The sequence below is a fragment of the Phaethon lepturus genome, unplaced genomic scaffold (genome assembly GCF_000687285.1).
Source record: "Phaethon lepturus isolate BGI_N335 unplaced genomic scaffold, ASM68728v1 scaffold6349, whole genome shotgun sequence".
In the NCBI taxonomy this organism is placed as follows: Eukaryota; Metazoa; Chordata; class Aves; order Phaethontiformes; family Phaethontidae; genus Phaethon; species Phaethon lepturus.
The window spans coordinates 1,540-26,827 of record NW_010565416.1 but is presented as its reverse complement, the minus strand read 5'-3'; the positions used below and the strand labels follow the sequence as shown (position 1 = coordinate 26,827).

The 25,288-nt window shown below is 41.5% G+C and overlaps 1 protein-coding gene across 1 annotated transcript; it reads right to left on the bottom strand.

The window, feature by feature from the left end:
- Window positions 1-6,357: 6,357 nt before the first annotated feature.
- Window positions 6,358-22,015, bottom strand: FAM160A1 (family with sequence similarity 160, member A1; the record flags this gene model as incomplete). The annotated part of the gene is made up of 7 exons (XM_010295170.1): window positions 6,358-6,608; window positions 10,687-10,825; window positions 11,115-11,293; window positions 14,925-15,965; window positions 16,474-16,661; window positions 18,097-18,176; window positions 21,848-22,015. Coding segments are annotated over 7 exons (2,046 nt in total), but the record flags the coding sequence as incomplete, so codon positions are not given.
- Between the last annotated feature and the right edge of the window lie 3,273 nt (window positions 22,016-25,288).

Here is a 25,288-nt window from a genome sequence, read left to right as displayed (position 1 = left end):
CACTGTAGGGAATGCTCCCTCCATGCACAGGCATTTTGTGTAAGCATGAAGCAGAAGTTCTCCTGACAGTCACATCAGCCACAGCTTTAATTATCTAAAGCACTTACACCAACGAAGCAGGCATAACCATCAGTAAGTTATATTTTACCTTCTCATTTCTAAAGCTTGGGAGGCCGTATTTGCAGACTGATCGTAGAGGCTGCTCAGTTTTTCACATTGAAGCACAGAAACTGATGTTACAAGACTGGAGTTTCGCAACAGACACTGGTCAGAGCTGCCAACACCAAGCTGCGCTTGGACACCGAGACACGCCTCGGGAGACACGAGTCCTTGGCTCAAGCTGCAGCAAGGGATACCGAGAGCCAGAGCCGCTCCCAGTCCTTGAGGATGAGATGGCATTTCATCTGAGCTCTGGCCAAACTGACACAGCAGCACTGAGCTGGACACAGTTTAGTTGTGCTGGATTTGAGTCATCCATCTTATTTTTTGGTCTAAATCCAAGCTAGTTATTTTTAAAGCAGTCTGCAATAAAATACAGCTGCTGTGGAATTGGCTTCATCAGAAATGTAAGTTTGCAGGTATTTAGCCCACAATATGTAATTGTATGCGGGCAGTCTGCCGAAGCGCCAGAGAAAGTTACTTGGTTGAGAAATGCAGCCTTTGCACAAAAGTTCCATCAGGGCTTTTAGCCCAGAGACTTCAGTCTTAATTTAATCCAGCTGCCACACAAGGACCATTATAATCAATGAACAAAAAGAAGATTTGCACAGTCAGCAACAAAACGCCACTTTAAGTACCTACATATTTGAGAATCCAAGTAATGCTCCTATTCATAAATGAGAGGTTTCCAACTGAGCATGTAACAAATGAAGTACATAGATGCTGGGCCACCACATGTTTAGAAAAGCTGGGAGCCCCCCAAAAATAAAGTACATTTAGTCAGAGCTGGGCTTTCATCGTTAACAAAGTCACTGAAATAGCATTGCACGCCGTGGCTGGCTGTGGTCGGACAGCTGGCACCACTGTCACGTTAGCTGAATATCTATTTATGCAAGTCTGACACCACCTTAACAAGGAGCAATTTTTGCCCTCCTTTGCACAGTTCTGGCCCAAAACATTACACAGCAGTGCTACCCACTCGGAAAGTTACCACAGGACACTGCCATAGTAATTTTTCAAGTTTGCTATGAGCTTTTTCTTTCTAGTCCCCGGAAAATCAGAGCAACGCAAACGTAAATTCTTACTGTGTTTCACACAAAGTGCCCCCTGCTAATCTGTGGTGTTTTACTTTTGCTTTGCTCATTAATGTAAGCAGCCCGACTGTCATGTACCCTCCGTTTCTGCTGATAATGCTCAAAAGGTGCAAGGAAGAACATACTGTAATTATCTAAATCGGATCTGGACACAGCGGCAACATTACTGTACTGTGACAGAGCTATCTGCGTTAAAAGAAAAGAAAGAGGAAAAGCCCAGTATTCTACTCATAACCGCAGATGTGGTTTAAATGTTACAAATGTAATAGGAGCAGTCATAAAAACTGCAGGCATGACATAGCAATTTCAGTAAATACAGCACAGTAAATTGCTTATTAAATCAAGCTGCCCTCAAACAGGAGCTGTGGCTACAAATTCAAATGATACAGTGACATAATTTAACTGCACCAAATCACACTACTCCTGTCCTTTTCTTCCCGACCCTGAGATTTTAGAGCTTAGAGGAGCTAAAAAAAAACACCCCACCCTTCCTGAAGCACGAAACCTTCTGTGAGGCATTAAGCAGAGTGCACAAAAGGGTAGCAAATGCGTACGCACTGTGCTAGATGGTACGCTTTTCTTGGTAAATAGAACTTAACCTCTTGAACCTAAACCCTTGGACTCTGCTGGATGCAGTCAGTTTGTTTGCAAATATTTTTCTCTGAAGGAGCGAACAGACCACTTTGGCACTGTTCCCCGGGCCAGCGAGCAACTGGAATGGTGCTGGTGGCAGAAACGCTGTTTGGGCTCACCGTCTATCCAGTCCTGTCCTCATTCCAAAGCACGGCCCCTGCTGATGTCTGAGGTCCACCCCAATCACACCATGTTTTCTGCCATTCCAGGAAATGTACTGATCTTACTAAAAAGATTAAATTGCATCTGAAAGGCAAATGCACTAAGCGGCTACGGCAGCACGGCACCACAGAATTAATTGGACTTTTCGCTGGGGTTTGCCACTATTGCAAAAGACGACGTAAGTAATTTATGAACTGGATGCTCCAAACGATGTCTCTGGGTGTGCTGGTGGGAGAGACAGCCCATGCCTGCTACTGGGAATTTTCTCATCTCCATGGAATACAGCTGAGAACAGCAGCTCTCATTTCTGTTCTTCCAAACCAAGGTCAGAAGTTACCAGGACAAAAAAAAGGCAGTGCATCTTTCACATGCGGAACTGCAACACCAACAACTCGATCTCATTTGAAATCCCGTATTTTTCTTTCGGGCACACATGGAAAAGATCAAATTTAAGAAAAATGCCTAGAATACAATAACAAAAAAGCAGTAAGTAGGGCCCAGCAACACAGCACACGAATTGCACCTGACTGTACATGTCCGAAGATCAGCACGTGCAAAGGGTGATGCTGTTTCGAATGAAAGTTGCTGAGTGCATGAGCCCAATTAATACAAACCATGTGTGTGTGTGTTGAGACTGACCCCACAGGGCATCCAAAAACGGTCAGAGGTAAAAGAGAGTGACTACAACTGTTCTAAGACAAAGTGTTCACTTTATAGGTAGGTTGCAAAAAAAATTAGCAGGTTGAAATAGCCGGAAAGATTCCTTGCTACAGCAGAACAACTTAAAAAACACACTCCAAGGTGGAATCACTGGAAATGTGGCATTCACAGTTTGAAACATCTAGCAGGAGACTGGAAATTAACTTTGCTATCACTGAGCCACCACCTGCAGGTTTTGGAATAGATCTGCCAACCCCAGGACACTTCATTCATGACTGATGCTGAGACAACGCGCCAACGAGGGACTGCCCTACACACACACGCGCGTGCAGGGAAATCCAAACCATAGAGCACTTCCTAACTCTTGGAAAGAGCAGCATAACACTGTGCCCTCCGGGGGCCTACCGGCTGGACCACACCTTGGACCATAGACATATGGGGTTTTTTTGGAACAAGATGTATCATTGGGGAGAGACGGGATAACGCACTATCTAACTGGAGGGAAGAAGCGTATTAAACAAGCATTTGGCTGAAGAACGTATGCACACAGAGGTGACTAATCTCAAAACATCAACATTTTCAAGCCCAAATCACAGGTTCTGCATTTTGAAGAGAGGAAGATGTGATTCCTGCCAGTATTTTTTTTTTTTTGCTGGGTGCTGGACGTTATGCTACTATCTGCAACTAAGACATAGCCGCAAGTCCGATGCCACTCAGGAACCAAGTAACACGAAGTAACATGTACGATCGCCACTTTTACAGTCTTGAGCCAGGACCACTGCACTCGTCCACCTCTTCCTTTCGGGGAGCCAACAGACAGATTTCCCCTTTACAAGGGGACACTGCACAAACAGGGTTCTGACCTTTCAGCAAAGAGCCTTCCACATGACTCCAGATTTCAAAGGCTGAATTTACCCTACTGGATGTAGGACATAAGCTGTATTACAGCTTATGAGGTAAATCCTCCCCTTCCTCAAATTTACAGATGCTTTTTCAAGCAGTCCACATTTTGAATTCCCCATGTAGCTTAATAGACCTGCTGAGATGAAACAACTGCCGTGACTTTGTTAATTTTAACTGGTGTTTTCAACAAATGTACAATCTCAAAAGAAATCCCTCCCACCCAGCAAATAAAGATTCTTATTTTAGAATAAAAACAAGGGAAGGGAGCATTCACATAGTAACCTTACTGCCTTGAGCACTGGTCTGCAGAATTCTTTATTTTAAAATAAATAAATAATATTCTTTTTCATTCCTTTTTAAAAAAAAGTCCTTCAGAAAAAGGATTGGATTGCTTCTGCAATTTAGCACTTGTTTGTGAACCACTAAAAGTTAGCTGATCACACTCATTTGGTACTTTTTCTTTTGCTCACATAAAGTTCCTACCAGAAGACGTGAGGAGCAGAGCAAGCACTGACCCTGCATCCACAATGCTAAAACACTTCCCACACACAACTCCACTGAACGCCTTCAGGCCAGGCCTGCGCGTACGGCACGAAAGACAGCACTACCGGTCATAGTGGGAGTGGGAGCAGTGGCGTGGGGAAAGAACCCACCGTGTCCTAGGACAAGGTTAAACAAAACAAAACAAAATCTTAATTTGCTCATCACCCATTTGCAACAACAATGCAGGGGAAAAAAGAAAGAGCGCTCTTAAACCTGGATAACTAAGATTTAAGAGAAAACCCACAGCCTTGGCTTCAGCTTCCAAGGAAGCTTGTGAGCTGAAACAGGACCATGTGGAGGTCAGTAGGTGATTTATCGGTCTAAAAAAATAAACGGGTTAGAAGTGAAAGCAAACCAGAGAATCAGCTAGGAAGCAACATGGCCCCCAGCCGCCAGGGAAGTAAAGATTGTAGAGCAAACAAGCGAAGACAGACCCAGAGAACTTCTTGAGGTGACTCTGTCACAGGTATACTTTAGGGTTTCTTTTTCCTTGGAATAGCCTACAGCAGCCTGACACAATGAATGCGCCGCGTGGCTTGTAGATTAAAGGTACAACTTTTCAGAAGCATCTAAAGGATTTAGGAGCTTAAATTGCAGTGCAAATTCCACGGGAATTTGGCCCATAATTAATTAGGCTTTTCTGGAGTGCCTTTCTTTTTAAAGTGTTCTTTCCCCATGCAATCTCTGAGAAAGTGTGTTTGAAAATCAGGATGCAATTAACTGGAGCATCCCACAGCACAGAATTACAGTAAGCAGAACTAACATATGCAAGTGTTATTTCTGATTTCTGTTTCTTCAGTTTTCCTGGGGTCACTGTTAGTTTCTTTCCTGGACAAAAGGGTTTAAGGCTTTCTTGAACTAAGCCCCTCGTTGTGTAGCCAACTGCAGCACACTGGAAGCACAATTATGCTACTGAGATAAGACGAAATGCAGTGATGATGCACCAATTCATCATGTTTGGGTTCTTCTAATGAAGCCCATTACTCACAGAAGAGAATTTTCTCAAGCAGTTAGTCACCACCAGACAGCTTTCCCTGTTATTCCTTCCTTTTCTACAGGTGGTGAATAGTCTGGTGCTCCCCTCACCATCCCAAAAGTGCAATATTAGGAAAAGTCAACACCTAAATTAAAAGTAAACAAACAGTATTTAACTTTCCCTTAACCAAAAAAATTAACAATAAAACAGAACACCTTTCAGAAGCAAGCCAACCTTTTCATGAAGAAAAAAAAAAAGACAGAAACAGCCTGCTGTCCTTTTAATACTACTGAAAGATACCTTTCTTTAGCTTATTAAAATAAGCATAAAACCAAACTAAATACTAATTATAGCTTGCATAGAAACATTTTGTTTTGTAGTTTGTGCAAATCTTACTAAATAAGGCATGCTTGAGCTTTTAGGTAGCAATGCAGTAGTTATCAAAGAATGCTGAGAAACTGCAAGGAAAATTCCAGGCAGTCTGCAATCCACATCCACTTACACAGTTCATTTGACTTCAAAGACCAACAGCTGATAGCTGCAGATCTGTCTGTAACATAAGGCAATATGGTATGTGTAGGGTCCAGCACCTGCTTTCGGCTAGTCATGGGTTTAATACACATAAGATCACTTGAATTCAAAAAACCTGAGCCGCTAGTTAAAAAAGAGGGCTTCAGATCTGGATCAGTAAGAACCCCGTTTCAGCAAAAAGGAGAGGAAGGGGGGGAAGAGGACAGAGACATGAAGAAGCACAACCCTTCACATAAAGGGGTTTTGTGCAGATTTTGCTTATATTTTTATATTCTGAACTGTCCCCGTGGGGCAATGTTTTTCCAAACAAACTGTCTTCTAACAAGTTATCCAGAAGAGTTTCTGGAACAGGAAAAGCTAAATTGTTTGCCTCTCTCAGCCAACCTAAAGTGTCTATTGCAGAAATTCAACAGGAATCAGCAACACTAAAGAAGGGTGGCCGTGTAAAGACGAGATGAAGTAGGAAGCTGCAGTAAGAGCAGTATCAGAAGTCTCTCAAATAAGTTATGTAGCACAGAGGGAAATTATAAGGCCTAAAATAAGGTCATGTGGAATAACATTTTGCCTCCGTCTTCCCCCTCCAAATCAAGTATTTTCAGGAAATATTGAAGTACAACCTTCTTTTGTAAGCAGCTTTGCAGTAAAAATCCGTTTAAACTCCAAAAGCTTTTTTTAAAACACGTTTAAAAAACCCCACTAATAATAATCCTCAAAATCCCCCAGTATTTTGTAACATAAAATGGAATGTTCCTGGGCAAGAGCTGCCAGCTCCTTCAGGAACTCTGGGAAAAGGGCAGCTGCGAGTACAGCATTCCTCACGTGCGCAGGAAGGCCGGGGTGAGCCAGGCCTTTCTTTCCTTTCTGCCCCAGGAAAGGCTGGAGTACGGCTGGGTAAGCTTCAGAGAGGTTCCGTCCTTTCCCTGCGTTGCTGCTGTGCTGGATGTTACCTAAAGCCAGGAGGAAAAAAAAAAAACAAAAAAGGCTCCGTATATTAAGCGCACACAGAATTTGTAGCGTCCAAACCCAGTTTACAAGGATACTGCTCAGAGCTGTAGTTTGCAGTACTGAGACCGTGCAGGGAGATATTCCAGTAATCCCAACATTTTAAAGTTCCACGTAGCCTGATTCGATCGCATTTTTTATTAGCTATCTTTCCCCAAGTTATATATTACTCAGTTCCGCTCTGATGAGAGAAATATGTGGGCAGAAGAGGAGTCCAGGGAACGAGTAACATGGATTTACCTTATGAAATAGCAGATAATATCTACCCATCTAGACCCAGCATGGTTGTCTCCATTTAAATGACACTGTGTTCTGGCCCTCCCCCAGATCAAAATATCGTTTGGACTTGGCTTCGCTCTCTTTCTCTATCCTCTCCCCATGAATCGTCGAGTAAATAGGTTTGAGGCCGAGCTACTGCATCACCATGGGAGTTTGAAGCAAGCTAGAAACTAAGGGAAAAACCGTTGGAAAATTTGCTTTTTCTACAGCTGTAGGCCCCACTAACTACACTTCTCTTTGACTCCCCGTAAAGCAACTAAACATTAATAAAAGAGCAAGCAAAAGCCACCGTGTGCTCTGCTATATGATCCAGGCTGCCAGAGTTCAGAGGATCAGGGCTCAAGCATCAGAACGCATGGAATTACAGTGACAGCAGCACTTAAATTTCAATCAATTGCTCCTTGTTTCAACCTGAAGCATAACTACACCTTAATTAAATGATAATTAATTTAGTGAAACTAAAAAGGTGACAAAATGTAACACTGATGGAAATAAATACTTTACAAAGAAAAATTAACCTGCAGAACTCACTGCCACAAAATGTCGTTGAGGCCAGAAGCGGAGACAGATAAAATCCTACCCAACTTATGAGCGGATGTTCTCATGAGGTGTATAAGTAAATCATTAAAAAAAAAAAAGGACTGTCACATTAACTCACATGCTGCAGATAAGCCAAGCGCTACATTGCTGCATTACAAAGAGGTTTCCCTTAAAGCGCATTCAGTTTGTGTTAAAACAGCTCCGTCTCAGTTACATCAGCCTTTTTCTGAAACCTCTACAAGCAGCTAACGCGAGGACCGGAGCGGTAGATGAATGCCTGACCCAACGCAGCAGAGCAATCCCTCTGTTCAACAGCTCTGCACTTTTGTTCCTTCCTTGTAGTTCTCCTAAGGCACTGTGGAATTACTGCGCGCTTCCAAATGGTCGAAAGAAATTTTCATCTTAATCATCTAAGAGTTGTACTTTTCTTGAGTTTAAAAAAAACCTTTCCAACTCCAGACTTATCAATCATTCATATTGTTATTCTACAAATTTTTATCTACCAGAGTACAGGAATTTTAGTTCTGTGGAAAATTCTGACTGTGGGAAGAAAAACAACTTAAATTATGAATTACAACGAAAAGATAAAGTTTTGAGCTTCCCTTGAAGATTTTTTTTTTTTTTAGATTTTCTAACGGCAAAATGCTTCATAATTAATATTTTAAGTTTTTTATGTAGTTTAGCCAATATAACCAGAATGCTAGTACACTGGCAAAGCTTTTCTTTTTTTTTTTTTTTAAACTCCCCTTCAAAAATCATAAAAATTGATACATTTCCCTAAAAACATTTTGATTTAGATTTAACTGCTTATTGGGGAAAAGAAAAAAAAGAAAGAAAAAACCCACAGAAAGCAGGTCTAGGGACCAGAGATTTCTTTTTTTTTTTTTTTCCTTTGACCAGGATTGTCCACTTCTTTCTAGGGCCAGGATGCAAACTGAATCATACAATTGAGAAATTGAGAAAATTAGTACTTTGGAGATACTGTTACTAATGCACTGAAAGAAGGGCAGCATTTCATATGGGATCTACATCATGACAGCTCTACATACCTAACCAGAACCCGAGCTACTGTGGATGGAAACCACATACTACTGCAAGCAGAAAATAACAAAATTGTCCACTTCTGATTGAACACCTTCAGAGACCACCACTGTCACGAAAAAGGAAATGCTCTGGAATATTTTGGGTTTACGTTTGCATTCCCCACTAAGTCTGGCTTCTGTTTTTCAGATTTTCAGATGTAAGTTCTGTAGGAGGCCAGTTATGCTCAGACCTGCAAAGAAAACTTTGGGATTATTCACCGCTTCTGTTTGGGGAAAAAACCTCAGAGAATAGCTAATTTGCACGACACTCCGAGGATCCTGCGGGAGTTCCTCATTACTTACTTTTTTTTTTTTTCTTTATTTACCATTATTGTAGCAGTTCCTACCTTGTGCTGCTTAATCAATATAATGAACTACCGTAGGTTGATGGACTACTGAGACAACTTGCCCCTGGGATTACAGTTTGATTACTTGCATCACCAGTCTTGTTGGGAACCAAGTATGCAGTTATCCAGACATTTATTTACTCTCCATCTACTTGTCAAGAGATGCCTTCTTTACAGGAGTTGCCACAACACAGAAGAAAATGTTCCAACAGGGTGACTCAGCAGCCTTGTTTCAAGTTCCTAAATAATGACCAGCATGAGTAAACCTGGCAAATTCTGAAGCCCACAGAAGAAAACTGGTGTAAAATAGGAAGTATAAATAAATGCCATTGGGAATGCATTATGTAAAAGTTCTTATTGCCAGCACCTGCAAAAAAGGACACTAAATGTTGCCTCCTAATCTCATCTCCCACATGCTAGCTACAATACCATCTAATTGTAAGGCTTTCTAATCTATGGCACCGGAATATAGAGCCTAAAATACTACAGACATTTGCAATACACAGATCCTTTCCAGCAGGCACCTTCCACAGACTAATTCTTCGAGAAGCAGCCTTAGCAAGATCATCATTTTACAGACTAGATGTACTGCAAACCTTAGAAACACATACCATGCCGACCAGAAACTAGGTAAACTATTATTCAGAGCATCAAAAACCAAAACCACAATTAAAATGGCATATAAAAAGTCCCGCTTTCCACACCTCTGGAAATCCAAGAAATGTATCAACATCTTCACAGAGGCATGGGCAGAGTAACTGATCATTAATGACTCGCAATGATGAGTAAGCACACACCTGTAAACCCACCCTCTCTTGAACCCTGTTGCTGAGTCAGCTCTTAATCACTGCAGTCACTGCTCTCACCAAATTTGACACACTCCCTTCACATGGGAAGTTGGCTTTTAGGGGAAACCTGCACCCAACACTGCCTGCTCAGTAGCAAGTGGAGAACAAGCACGTCCCCAGGGCAGGGCCTCAACTCTACCAGTTGCCTTGCTGCATCTGGAAAGTTCTCAGAACGTAAGATTCTTCATTTTGCTTATTTTCGCTAGCTTCTCCCATGGCAGTGTAAATACTGGTAACTATCGAGAAGGGTGTAGTGTGTGTTGTGCTTGAGAAGCAGCAGACATTACAGAAGGCCCCTGGAAAGCTGGCTTGTTGGGGTGATACACATTTAACTCCCCACTGCTCTCTAACTGCCTTGGCTTTTTCACCCACCCACCCCCCTCCCCTTTTTTTATTTGTTCAGTTTTTTGTTTTGTTTTTAATTCAAGAAAGCACATTCAAAGTTTTCTGGCTAATATCTATCTCCTTCAGTAGTAGCCCAAACCATGATATGAAGCCTTATTCGATTGTTGCAGAAACCAATTCATTCTGGACTTCTGTCCTCCCTAACATTTATCAAAAAAGAACCAATGACTAGCTGAAGGTCAGGCTAAAAATAAAATGAAATCATGCACATATGCCATCTCACCTCATGCCTTGAAAGCAAGTTTGTTTACAGCCAAACTGACAGTGAGCCAAGAGCTGTTTTTTTCCTCCTTTAAACAGACATTTTCTGTAGCAAATAAAAGATTCTAAAGAACAAAAAAACCCCAAACAGATCCATATACTGTGGCCTACGGAACATCATCAGTTTGAAGTCAGAAGGGTACATCTGGTTAATAATATTCACAACGCATCACACCTACTTTTAATCATGCTGTAGAAAGCAAGAGGGGTAACTGGTGAGTCATTCCACCCAGCACTCCTCCAACTGTGGTTAACATTTACCTTTGGTTAGCAATTCTTCCGTGGCATCAGACACGTCCACACGAAAAAGCAAGTACTGTTGGGCCTCCAGGAGAAGACCTGGGAAGTCTTTTTCAACAGAAGCAAAATGTTCAATTTTGTTTTTCACAGATGCCAGCACCTGCCAAAACAACAGTAACAATTACTTCTTCCTCCCTTGGTCCCAGCGCAGCCACAGACTGAATACTCAGGCTTCCTCTCGCTGCATTAAAATAGAGTTACGACAAAAGTTACGGTCACACAGAATTTCCAGTTCTTTGCACAAATGTAATTAAAACATCAAAATTAGATGAGAGGCTCTCAGACAGGTGGGAAAGCAACAGGTGGAACTGAAAAGAGCTAACATAAGGTTTAACGAGACACCAAAAATACTGTTCCAGTAGGCATGGCTAACGCTTGTGGTCAAATACCTGATAAAGCGACCGCACACTAGGCTGAAACACCATGTTGGTGTTGAGCAGAAAGGAGCGAAGAAGAGGCTGTGGATAACTTGCCAGCTGAGTAATAATCCCAATAAGCAGCAAATTTACGTGCAAGGAATTCTCCAGCATGTTCTCCAGCTTCGACAACACTACACTGATGAACGGTCCTGCAAGAATAGAAGGAGGAACCAGTGCTTTTGTTTTCACAGAAGAAAAATCCCGAGATCTAAGAAACAGGCATTTAAAAGGAATTTTGATCATCATAACCAATAAAATCAGACCTTCCACACACTAATTAAAGCCAGCAGGGAGAAAAAACAAACTGTACCTGAACAGACACAAGAGACTTAACAAGAGGTGCTAAAAGCTTTTGTGAGTAGAAGCATTCTCGCTAGCTAGCCAATGAGTTTACATTAATGGCATATTTAACATGCGTAAGTATTCTACTTTACGTGTGCCAATAAGGATTTAGCTTAGTATAGTATGGTCTACTGTTCTGTTCCCTTTGAAGTTAATCAGGGTGGTACCACTAGTTTCAATGCAAACAGAATCTGCCCTTTTTACAGTTGTTGTGCCTAATCTCTGCGTAAGGACTGGGCAAAGTAAATTATAGCTAGATTTCTTGTCTTCTCAAAAAATGGTGGTGTTCTAAAGAAAATATGAAAATGCTACTTTAAAACATAAAAATCAAGACCTGTGATAGTTCACGTCACAGGAAGAGGCATTTTCAGTACTGCAAACAGTCACACAAAGCAGGGAAGACATTAAAAAAGATTTATAAGCAAAATTATTGGAAGACGTAGGCTTTATCATATAAATGTCACCAATAAATAATAGCTTTAGTTTGTGTATTCATGCTGCAGGATAACCACTGAAATACAGAAGCATTTACCATGAAAGTACATAAACCCTTAGTGTTCAAGCTTAAGAAACCTTTGCAAGGCTGAGCATGGCTTTAACCAAATAATACTTATCATTCGACGGTACGGCTGGTGAGATCCTTGAGGCAGTCTGTAAGAGTGACCTAATGGCAAGTGAAGTCTTAGAAACATCCCTCACCCCACACCCACCGCGCTCTGCTGGCTGTGTGAAAGCTAGGGAAACCACCCAGGAGAATCCCCAGGTGACGCAGTTACAGCATTGCTAACTTGGAACGTCCCACCCTAGTCCCCAGCAGAAGACGCACGCCACGGGCATTCCTAGGGTCAAGCAGGAGGCCATAATTCAAGCGCATTCCAGCTCCCCTCAGCTAGCAATGGCTGCCATCTGAGCTACCTGGGCATAGGTTAGCCCAGTTTAATACGCCTGCTGTAAACTATGGCAGAGGCTAAAGCAATTCTGGGCCAGCGCAACAGTAAGGATCAGATAGAAATGTCTCCATTGCTACTTCACCTAACAGAGCATCACTAAAGGTTGAAGTCTATCATGTTTTATAGTGACCATGAGTACAAAGCAAGCACTCCGCTGAGATTCATCTGTCATGGCTAATGCTAGCACAGCTCCATTCACAAGAGGAAAGGTGGGAAGGCCAGTGTTGACGAGGCTTTACGTGGCTGCTACCTTTCAACCACCATGTCAGCCATCAGAATGAAGGTTGCTATCATATCCTGCAGGAATGCCCCCTGCCTGGGTACCCAACGGAGCAGCCCCAAAACCTTCTGCTGCGATACAGTTTCTCCTGTCTCAACATAACCTACTGCTTCCCCTCTCACGTTCATGGAGAAATTTTCATAGAGCTCCTGAGGATCCCGGTGCAGCGTGAGCTCTACTGTAGCAAGAGGGATCGCAGGAGAAGGAGTTGAGATAAATCACTGTTTCTCTCCTCTAGGTCAGACTTCAAAGCTGAGTAGGTAAAGCTGAAGCTAGTACTTGTTATAAGTGCTGCATGCCACTGCAAGAGAGGTTACCAAGATCTATTAAAAAATTTCTCAGCGGTAGAGTGACTTTTCCCCCAAAGAAATTATTGGAATGAAAATTAGAGGAGTTAAGCAGAGCTTGCAAGCCTTGTAAGAAACAGGGTAAACAGATGAGATATCAAAAAATTATGCCTTTCCTGACAGTGCATCTCTATGTGGCCATGAAGTTAAGCACTGATTTTGCGGAGGGAGGGAATATAAATTCCTGCTCCTGAACACCACATTCTTTCTTGCTCAGGGGAAAATAGGGATGATAGTGTTTAATGCTTTTAAACTGGACATAGACACCAATAGGACATTTTCTTCATAGATCCGTAGGCCTGAAGAGAGCATCTTTGCACTGCTGACACTGTGTGTGGGAACCTCTGTCTGGTTATTTGATTCTGCAGAGCAGCCCCATCTCATGACAGCATCCCAGGACAGTGAAAGCAACCTAAAATCCTGATCACACACATCTGCAAACACAATATAGCATTCCAAAGTAAATATACTATATTTGAAAGACAAAGCAATCTCAACATTTCTGAGGTATCATTATGAGCAACTCATTACTTGCAATCACTAAGATATCCATTACAGCAAGGTAAAGAGCCTAAGAGTGAAACATGTTGTGGATGGGGAACAAATCAGCAAGGCTTTTTGTGTGGGGTTTTTCCCCCTCACCTTTTTTTTTTTTCCCCCCTTTCTTTGTTTTGCTTGGTTGTGGGGTTTTTGTGGGGTTTTTTTTGTTTGGTTGGGGTTTTTTTGGAGGCGGGACGTTGGTTTTGGTGTGGGTTTTCTGGAAAGGAACAAATGCAGGGGGACTGGATGAAGAATGAGAGACAGGGAGAACATTTCTGAGCTACATTTGACAGCACATAATGGGAAACAGGAAGGTTTGAATGCGATTAGCTTCTGGCACAAGGAAATTGCCACCACAGCAAAAATAGCAAATTGATTGAAAAATAGGCTGAATTTTTCAATTAAGAAACAGTGCCAGGCATGCTGGCCACAGCTGACCAGAAAGGGCTGCATTTCAATCGACACGAATGTCTTCCCCCTCCTTTCAAATGAACAAGAAGCCATCTTATAGAGGTTTTGTTTCAGGTGAGGAAACCCAGATACATTATGATTTTTTTTTAATCATTTGCATTACTGTGGTATCTAGGAGACCTAATTAAAGATCAGGAGCCCACAGTGCAAGGAGCTGTACAAATACAGATCAGAAGCCCACTCTACCCTCCGGTAGCACTGTCATTCCTGAATGGCTTGGACAGTCTGCGGAGACCAAGCTTAAATTGCTGCCTGGTACAAGGCAGAAAAGCGTGCCAGCAGCGAGGGCAGACCTGCCACCGGAGGAACGGGACGCCCGGACAGAGCGTGGAGACAGGCACGTACAGACCTGGCACCAGTGCTGCCACCTCGTGCTAAAATGTGAAATAGCAGAGAGGGAAAAGATGGCAACGTGATCCCTCATCCATAGCATCAGAGGTGAAAGCCATCATAAAAAAACCAAATTATTCACCTGGGTTCCGTATATTATAATAGTTACTCCAATCCCCTTCCAACTGCAAAAGCTTTCTCTAGAATGATGGAGCTCTTGCATACAAACAGCATAATCCCTGCTCAAGATTTTAAACAATTACCAAAAAAAAGCAGCCAAAAATCCTCTGAGCAACCAGCATTTGCTGTCACCACACTGACTGCTCTGCTCTACTTTCACATTGGATCTCTCACTCCCCTTGGACAGGTCTCAGCTATCTGGAATATACCCTATTTCATGCCAGGACTGTTCTTTGCTCTATGCTTGTGCTGTGTGCCACGCAGCATGATCTCATTTGTCCACCTTTAATCACCACACCTTCCTGTATTTGTTATGTATGTAATTAACAGGACATTCCACCTGTAAACGGAGCACTTTGGCTCCTTGCAGCGTGCTTGGGAGAGGCATCCTCCTTTGGTCCAAAGGGAGATGTCATGCTCTCTGCAGAAGGGGTGTCTGCTGAGAAATTCTCAAAGTCCTCCTCTTCTTCTGCAGGAGAGACAGGGTCAGGAGTATCCAACTTCTGCTCCTCCAGACTTGCACTGTTTGGATCCAGTTCCTTAATAATTTTGTCATACTGTGCAATTAAATCCTCACCATCTGTGCTCAGCAGTCTTACACTTAAGTTACGATCTGCCTCCTGAGGAGAAAGCTTCAACTCTAAGTCTGGCTGTGGATCAATCTCAAGCATTTTCTGGTTTATTTGTTCTTTCATTACACCTTGAATCAAGCTTGAATTTCTCTTACTGTGCTCATCCAAGTCCATTTCCAGCTGGTTCTTTGCAAGAGGCCCATTGACTACAGTCTGGCTTTGGACCTCACATTCTCTGGCTACATGTGAAATTTTCTCCTTGGAGTTGTCCTCATCTTCTGTATCCTTCTGGGCACATAACCTGTAAACCATAACATCATCCTGAAAGTCTGATTCCTCTATGTAAGATCCTTTGATGAGCATGATGGCAGTTTTTTTCATTTCTTGAATGTGTTTTGGTGGCTCTGCAGGTGGATGCATATCTGTGCTTCCCAGATCATCATACGGTTGCAATGAGCTCACATCAGAACCAGGAGAAATCCCTGTGTCATAGCTATCATCCCATTCTAGGTCCAGCTGCATCTTCTCACTGAATGGAGTTACTTGAGAAGAGCTACACATAGTAGGTGTCCTTTGCTGGAGCCGAAACATGGGGTGTTCCACATCTGTACTGCTCTCCTCAGCAAGCGTTTGGATAAAGGTGTCTGGATCAGGGTTTACTCCATCATACAAGGCAGACCAAACCTTACAATCTTTCAGACACTGGAGTATGGCTTCTTGAGCTTCCCCCAAGTACTGCAAGTAGCTGATGTCCACAGCTCTTCCATATTCCACAATGCAAGTAGATTCAGAAGGGTGCCTACCAGAATCTGAAAGTAAAGAAGATTACTCATACCATGACATAATAAAACAACGCAAAAAAGTTCTTTAGCAAGGTAGGCACTAAGACATGGCAGGTAGAGGCTTTAGTCCCAGCTATCCAATAAGGCAGGAAAATCAAAGTATAAAGATTAAGAGATTTGCTCATAAACATACATGACTTGTTGCAATTGCCAAGACAGAGCTCAAGATTTCCAAGAGACCAGCCTGCATTCAAACCTTAAAATGACAGCGACCACTCTGAAGCAGCAAGAGTTGCAGTCAGGTATCTGTTCATTACTTTCATGAAGGCATATTCAAGTTGTATAGCTGTTATAATAAGGTTTCAATAGACCTGGACACACGGATGGAATTAAATAAGCCTTCCAGTCCAGGCTTGCCCAGTTTATTGTTGCCTACCACATTTCTTCCCCCTCCCATCCTTCCCAACCTCCTCCCATGAGCTGCTACCAAATCAAACTTAGTTCATGATCTGGTCTTCCCCTGAGGACCAATTACCTTTAGTTTGTGCTGTTTTTCTCCACTGAATATAATCTCTTTCTTGGCTTTCAAGTGTCAAGGTGATCCCAGTGGAGCAGCAGACTGGTGTCAGGGCAAGCAGTTTTGCAGCAGATACAGAATAACAGTCTCTCTCTTTCACAGCCCACCGCTGGCTCAACATCATGTGGTTACATGGGATCAGATACCTGGAACAGCAGTGTCTAGCATTACTTCATCGTCCTTTCATGTTACAGAAAGCAACAACATAAAAAATTCCCTTCCCACCTTCCTGCCCTCTCCAAATTAAAAGAAACCGTAATAATAATCTTGACAGTGATCCACACTCTAAAACTCTCAAGAGCATGAAACCCTGACTCTTTATATTGTAAAGCTACAGCTTGATGAGGAGCTGTCAAGATTAGTAGAGATAGGAGATCAGCTGCATCAGAACAGGGAAGTGAACAATCTTTGCAGGTCAGAGCAAACTTGCTGTAAGAAGGGATAGGCAGATGTCAAAAGCCAGCAGGGTGGTTTGGTCCCACTATGAGTTCTGTCTCAGAATCCTGAATTTATTTGTTTTCCTGGAAAATCCAGAGACAGCCAGTTTACACGTACCAGGCCAGCAGCCAGCAAAAAGGAGGAGAGGGTCATCAAGGTGTTGTACTGCACTTGATCAAGACTGAGCTCTCAGGCAGAGGAGGAAATAAGGTATGGGGAGCACAAGGAATAGAGGAAGCGCAGTAGTCTTTAGAGCCCTTTTTGTTAAGAGCCTCAGTGTTAACTGGACTGATGTTTTACCATTGAAAATGAAAACAAATTCTAAAGGATTCCCTAAATAAACAAAAAGATTAAATACAGCACTCTACTGCTGTTAGAGTGGCAACATATGTCCTAACAGCATCCCCAGGCACAGCACCCAGATCTATAGGGAATTTCACCTTAATGCCTGTGGTGGAGGGACAGACAGTATCTGAAATGTTTACATGATCTACGTTGCTAAAAGCCTAATTTAGTTACACCAATATTTCCAAATGAATAATCAATTCTCTCTAATACACACAGCAAAATTACAAGTGAGTATTCTGAAGCAACACATAGAATCATCAGTTAAAAGCAAAAATAATCAATACATTTAGTACACGTCGTGGTTTAACTGTGCCAAAACCAGCACAGTGCATTACACAACAATCTACCTGCAACAGTTCAGGACCCAAACCTGCAGTATTCTCGGTGAGAGAGGAATTCAAAGAGGTGGAAAACAACAAGAAAGAAGGTGGAACTGCAAATTACTATATAGCTCTGCATCACAGTGTATAATACACTAGAGAAAACATGCAGGACAGAAGAAATATACATTTAGAAGCAGGGAATAAGCAGTTTGGAGGTGATAAATACATTCTTAGCTTCTCTTCTCTCACTTTTATAGAAATAAATCACAAGAAAAATCTCTTGCTCCTGAAGATCACAGGATGTAAATCACACTTCTTGAGGTCTAGTAGACTTTTGTCAGAATCATAAATATTCTTATCTCTGTAGTTGCTTGGATTTCTTGGAGAACTCTCATCCAGCTCTGCAACCATAGGCAGAGACTATGTGTCCCAGAATTAAGAGGAAGAGTGGAAAAAGGAGTTGGGGCTTTACCTTAAAACTAGCTGTAACATCACATCTTCACAATGCAAACCAATGAGTGTTCTGAACAATGCCAAGGAGACCACACAGAGCTGAAAAATGATAAATGTCAGTTTTTCATCTGGAAACTGTATCTTTCCAGTCTTCCCTGCATACTACGTTACAAAATGTCTCTGCCACAACATCATGCTTTATAAGACACTGTTAGTATGCCATTTCATTTTGTCAGCACCCCTATGGGGTTTGGGGTTTTTTTTTTTTTTTTGAAGTTGTCTAGAACTGTACACATAACATGCTACATTTTAACAAAATACAATCCAGGATTTTCCTTCAAATAAGCTATTAAAAAAGGCAGTAGTTTACCAGTCTTTAATATTATTCAAATTTATTAATTTAATTTCACCTTGTAAAGCGAACCTTGTAACTTCGAAGATAGTGTGTTAGTTTTTACCTCTGAGATAGAATTTGAACCAACTAAAGGTCTTTTCTGAAAGAAAAGTTATAAACCACCTCAAGTTTCTGCTGCGTTAAGTATAATGAATGGTTAGTGTTCAACACATTAAGAAGCTGAATGCTTCCATACATATAGCTTAATGCACTGACAGAGACCAGGACTAAACAAGTCATTTTGATCAGAATCTACTCCATATGGACTGTTCACAGTCCCTCCACTACAGGTCACATGAAAGGCTGGGAACCATAGCAAGGCATGAAGATCCTTTCTGCGAGACCAGCAGAAAGGAAAGAAAAATAGGATTCCCTGTTGGAATTGCATGCTTGCCTTTTTGGCAAAGGTCTGATCAAATATACTCGTAACTAGGTATTTCAGTAGTCACACTCAGCAGAGACAAAAATCATGCCCATTCTGTGAGAAGCATCCAACTTTCACACTGGCTTCAGAACAGACTTGAAACATGGACTTCTACAGGCTTTTCTGGTCACTAATTAGGCATACAACACTTCCAAAGCTATCGTAATTACATTTCTACCTGCCAGACGCTTGCTAGACTGCACAGTTATGTCCAACGTAGTAGAAGCAGGAGCTGTAAGCTTTCACTGGTTTTCGTGGACCACAGCACCACCATCTCCCTGCCTCTTAATGCATATTTCTGTGGTCACATTCTCCTGCACCGCTCTCCTCTCGAAACAGTATCTCACAGCTGGCTTAGACTCCAGGACCAAGCTAACTCCTGTGAGAATTATTTAGCTAAGTTGACCCTTTGCTAGAGTTTCAAGTTGGTGCTTAAATCTTGCCTCTCCCTGTATTAATTATGTAAACCCAATAATTAATATATGAAATTAAATGCACTTTTCAGTAGCTAACAAAAGAAATAGATTAGGACAAAATATGGAAAAAGCTTCAGATTATTTCTCTACCTCATTTTTTCAGTCACTGAACATCCTTTGCAATTCATGCAGTACTAAATCCAGCAACCTTCCTGGGCATGGCTTCTCCTCCAGACTGCAGAATTTCCTTCTCTTCTCTGCAGTCACTTCCCTTACACCCAGCTTTTAAAATGCTCTGTTCTAACTCTGCAGCAGCACATTGCTATGTTCCTCTCTCCAGCCCGTGCTCTCTCAAGTCTTAACGTTAAAGAGTCTTTGTTTCACCATTTCCAGTTCTTTCAGACGAGTGACTCTGCTCCCCTACAATATGATTGACTGCCCATAGTGACCAAGACCAGATGAATGCATATATTTCTTGAAAAATACATATTCATACATTTCCCTTACGTGGTAGCTATATCTGTGGAACAGTCAAACAGCAAAGTTTAAGTGAACCTCACTTGATAGCCTCTGAAAAGCAAAAGTTTCTTTGATTGCCTTCCCTAGTTTGGTCATTGAACTAATATCCAGAGAAAGGGAAAAAGCAGAGAGAACAGAACCAGGGAATGCTCATGAGCTGGCTTACAGTGAAGCAAAGCAGAGCTCAGACTTGGTGCCCTGCCACCACTGTCCACTGCTTGTACTGGGAGCCAACAGGAAGGTACTAGTTAGTCCAAGATCTCACGTCTACAGAAATAGATGGAGAAAGTAAAAGGGCAAGAGAAGAAGAAATAACCAAAACTAGAGTTCTTATTAAGAGTAGGAGTTGAAGAGCTTCACAACAAGCTTTTGGAAGAAGCCAGATCCTTGCACGAAAGGTGTGTTTTAGCACAGAGGGAATTTCTAATTTCCTCTGTGAAATTTACTGAGAGCCAAGTCTAACTTTTCTTCATATCCTGAAAGTTCAAAGAACCCCTGCTACTGCCCTAAATTTTCCTGTATTTAGGAAATTTCAGTTTACAGGGAAACATTTCTCATTTGTCTTTGCAACCATATTGCAAATTAGAAATCATATGAATAAGTAAAGATAGTCTATTTTTGTATTTTGTAAACAGCAAAGATTTAATATATGCTCAGGAGACAAAGAGGATAGTATTTTTACAGGTCCTTCTGGCCATCTGTCTGTACATAAGTTTAACTCTGTGAAATATTAATAAGTAATTTCATCAATAATAACATATGCAGCTTTTGTGCTACAGAGACACAGAAGGCTGCAGTTCTGGCTTTTGCACTTGGGCACGCTATTCTGCAGAAAACTCATTTAGCATCACAGAACCATTTTGGCCGAGATCCTGAGTTGCTCAGGGTTGCAGAATTCTTTACAATGCCCATCTTGTTTGCCTATGGAACAGTAATTAATGATTAGCAGAGACAACAGCATTTGCATTTTTGTCGACAGAAGCTGTTTCAGTTTTCAGAGTTAATCCATCTTAGAGATGCAGTAACTGCAGCATATATCCATATTTGCATGCACTCACATTTCAAAACAAATTTCAGATGAAGCTACTGTCCCTAATATACAAATTTAATATACATGCTGGTGTTCCGGCTTCTCTTGTACCTGCACTAGAACAATATTCTTTATTTCATCCGTGAAGCTGTGCATCACACAAGATTCAGCCAAGACTGCCAGCCAAGCAAGGCTCAGAAGCGTAGTCCAGTGCAACAAGTAGTTGTTTTCTCTGCCAGAAGATCCAGCTGTTAGCAAAGGTAACTCTATCTCTGTCAGCTAGCTCTCCAGCCACTGTGGTGCATTGTGTCTAGGCTGAGAAGGGCAGTGAAGGCAAAGAAGAGGAAGCAGCAACCTGATCACTTGAGCAAGAAAGCACCTTCTTTTAACCAAAGAAGAAAGCAGGCAACATCACAGTTAAACAAACGTGCTGCAACAATACAGACTTAATTCCTGAGAAATATATTGGCAATACCGCAATTCACAACTTGTATCAATGTGGAGACATCCTTAAAGGGCTTCCATCATCTCACAAGGACTATTTGAAAATGCTTGTTGCTTGGCAAAACTCCAAAGATCACAAATGCTCCTCACCACGAGTATATTTATAAGTCCCAGGGTGAGTTATCTATTGCAGCACTAATTCAGCAGTATCCAGAATAAAAATGCTTCCAAATTTACCTTTACTTTTCTAACAGAAGCCTTCCAGAAGTCCTCATCTGCCTTTATCCCATTTCCTGTATGTGTGAAACTACCTCACACATTTATCAACCTAGTATAGTCGTGGCTAAATGTCATCACACACACCCTCCCTCAAAAAAAAAAAAAAAAAAAAAAGAATAAAATTAAGGGGGTGGAGAAATCACACATTTGGGGGGGGGGGAATTCCTAGTTAAACAGATACCCACTGAATATATGGAATCTCCCATTTAACTATTTGGCCTGTAATCATGCTGAGTACCTGAACTTTCTTCCTGCTTATCTTACCCGGAATGGTGTGTTGATTCGGCTAGTAAGCGTATCTAGGATATGCACATTCTCATGTCGGTGCAGCAAAATAAAACGGAGAAAAATCTTGAGGAGGGCTGGCTCTGAAACACTACGCAAAAAGAGATCCAGGTATGCAGTAGTAGTCATCACTTCTTCCACAGTCACCTATAAACAAAAATAATGTAAATGCAAACATACCACACACACAAAATATCCATCCATCTTCTGCAACTGTATGCCTGGCAAACACTAAGCTCTCCATACACAACACTGCCACAGAAAGATTCAGGTCTTTGCTTTTAAATTTGTAAAGAGCATGTTTCTGAATGACTCGCGAGCATTTTGAACCCATTTCTTATCAGTGTTCCTTCCCCAGGAAAAAACCCTCCCCCAAACTGACACCCCAAATCTCACACATACTGAAATACAATGAGCCAACCCCTGACAGAAGCTCCCCACCACCTTTCTGCCCATGTCAGCTCTTTTGCATCACACTTCTGTCATTCTTCAGAAGCATTTTCAGATGTTGTGAATACCTGCATCTACCACTTTATTAAAAATCAATGGCAGAGCACAATCACGCACAGTACAAACTAGGTTTGAATCTAGAGCTTTAAAGAAAAAAACCCAAAACATAGCTATCCAGAATTTTGCTACAATTTTCCTTCTTTTTATTTTCCCATAGCATAATTCCTCAACTCACTCAATTTTCAAAAGCAGTATATATACACACATACACACAGAAGCCAAAACCCAAAATCTTTGCTGCTGACTATTTGTATATCAAAATACAATTCACATATCCATGCAACATTTGCACACCATAACCCACACTGCTCTGCTTATGGCAATCCTTTGGAGCTTATCTATTCACAGTATGCATTGGCAAAGCACAGAAAATTCCAAAGGCCACCTCTGCACCACACACTGCTGTTGCAAAGTCAGCTTTTTAAAAATAGTTACCTAGGAACCTAATAAGCTTAAGTGCACACAGATAAACCCTTAAATACAAGAATCTGCCTATATGAAAGGAAGTATTAAGCATCTTTTGTTTATCAAACTTGGCTGGATAAGTGAAAAGACTGATTTTATTAAAAAAAAAAATCAAAGCTGTCACTTAAGAGCTAAGAGGATTTAGAAAATACTCAGAAGGGCAGCATTTACGTAACATGCTGTAAATATTAAAATCCCTGTTCCATTATGCGGCATGTTACCCACGTACACTGTAATGTCATGCTGCAGACGTTCTCTTTAAAGCATTTAAGATCACAAGCTGCTTCTGGCTGGTTACACAGAACATAGGAATGCTGCATGCAGCCTGCAGACCTTACGGAGAGGGGGCACCAATATGGAGAGCAGAGAGAAGCTCTAAAGTTAAGGTCATTGATTCACTCTCATTCCAAGGCTTTATTCTAATACTCAGCTACACTGTCCTTCATGCACTGGGCCACTAGGTCATTTTGGCATTAGAAACAAGGCACCAGTGCAGTAGCAACAGTTGAATTTTTCACCAGGATGGGAAAATGAGTTCACCGTCTTGGTTTATTGCAGTAAGGTTGGTCAAAATCAAGCATTAAAATCTAACAGTGAAAGGAAAGGAATGAGGCACACTTTCACAGGATCTGTGAACTTTATAAGGCTATGTAAGCAACAGCTAGACATATTTTCTAGATTTGTATTTGTATGTTCAGTGCTTCCAAAACTGGAAATGAGAATATAGCTCTTTCACTAGATAGTATCTATTAACATACACTCCAACTCAGAATACAGTTTATGAATTCATTCCTCCTCCTCCTTCCCCGACAAGCATCAAGTGGGTGGGGGGGGAAGTTACTCAGATAAGCACCCCAAAGTTACAAATCACCAGAATTAGCACTGTGGCTACAGCCCTAACTCAGATTTTGTATTACTGTAGATATGATAAAACAAACACGCTTATGCACATACACACACTGGGCCATAGTACTACTGCCACATTTCAAGCACCAAAAAACCTGCTCAGGAAATGAGCTAGGGTTGTGAAACAAAGGAAATTGTTTCTGGTTGGAGCTGAGATTCTTTTCTTTGAAATAGCCAAAAGGTATGGGGACTTGTGGGGTAAAAAGGAATGGCTTTCTGTTGAAAGCTGTTGACTGTTGCCCTGAGAACTGTCTTTTTGGGGTTTTTTTGTTTTGTTTTTAGTAGCAGCAAAGCAAAGCCCAAGAAATCCATCATGTGACATCATTATGATAGCATACAGTTCATCGAAGAGTTTAAACCCTCTGCCAAGGAAAGGCCAGACAGAAGTAATACATCATTATGTCTCTGTGTCACTTCTCCTTCATCCCTTATGGGGAAAAGGAAGCACGTTCTTGGCCTGCAGGTTTCACAGATGTTTGCTGACAGCTGAGGATTGGGCCTATGTATATGTATAAAATACCAAAGCTTAAATGAAAGCAAGAAAAGCCACGAGATTCACAATGAAATTTTGTGACCTTTTCTGGAACCGATGCTCTTTGGACGACTCATCCTACATTTGTACCAGTGAGAGAAACCCATATGCTATTCAGAGTGCGTATCATGAATGAAACAAAGAGCAGAAGAAAGCCAGTTAGAGACTACTTTAGGAAAGAAATATTTAATTCTGAGAGCATATTTAGTGCTCCTCACAGCTTGGGGACTAGACAAAAAAAGAAATCATGTTTATCGTAGCCAACACTTCACTGATACTACTACACAGAGCTGGAAGAACCAACCAATGATTAATGAAGCCCAAACAGTTCACAAAAGAGTTACTTACAACCTTGTTAAATCTTAATTGTTTGAATCGAGGTTTTTTGTGCAGGGTGCCACATTACACTTAATTTTTAATTGTCCTTGGGAAAGAAGTTGCTGAATCTGCTTAACTGTTTTCTGAGAAAGAGGGAATAAGACTAACTTTTTGTCAAGATTTAAATGGATTTGTAAGAATCTTTTTTCATTTTTCAATGAAAACGTACTGCTTTATCCACAACAGTCCTTCAAACTTTCGCAATAAATGCAGCTAAGATCTATTTCACAGCTTACTGTGCAACATTCAAAGCAGGCAAGTAAATGTGCGCTTTTGTGTGCAACTTGTCCATACAACCCACCACAGAGACCATCATTCTGCTTCCTTGCAGGAGCAAATCAAACAAAAATATCGCTTTTTGGCATTTGAAACAAAAGCCATGTATGCAGCTTAGGAAAAAGATCAATTAACCTGGCAAGCAGGTATCTACACTTTTACAATTATATCTTTTTTTGCGACCTTGCATTCTGGGTTTGCTCTCCCTTTTACCATATCTGATGGTAAGTGTAACTTCTGAAGATTTGAGGTACCCAGAGAAGCATTCAAAAGGCTAATTTTAGCTCCGTGAGGCTAATTTTCCTTTTACTCAATGGATACATTAGCCTGCTCTGAACGAGTCTCTAGAGATC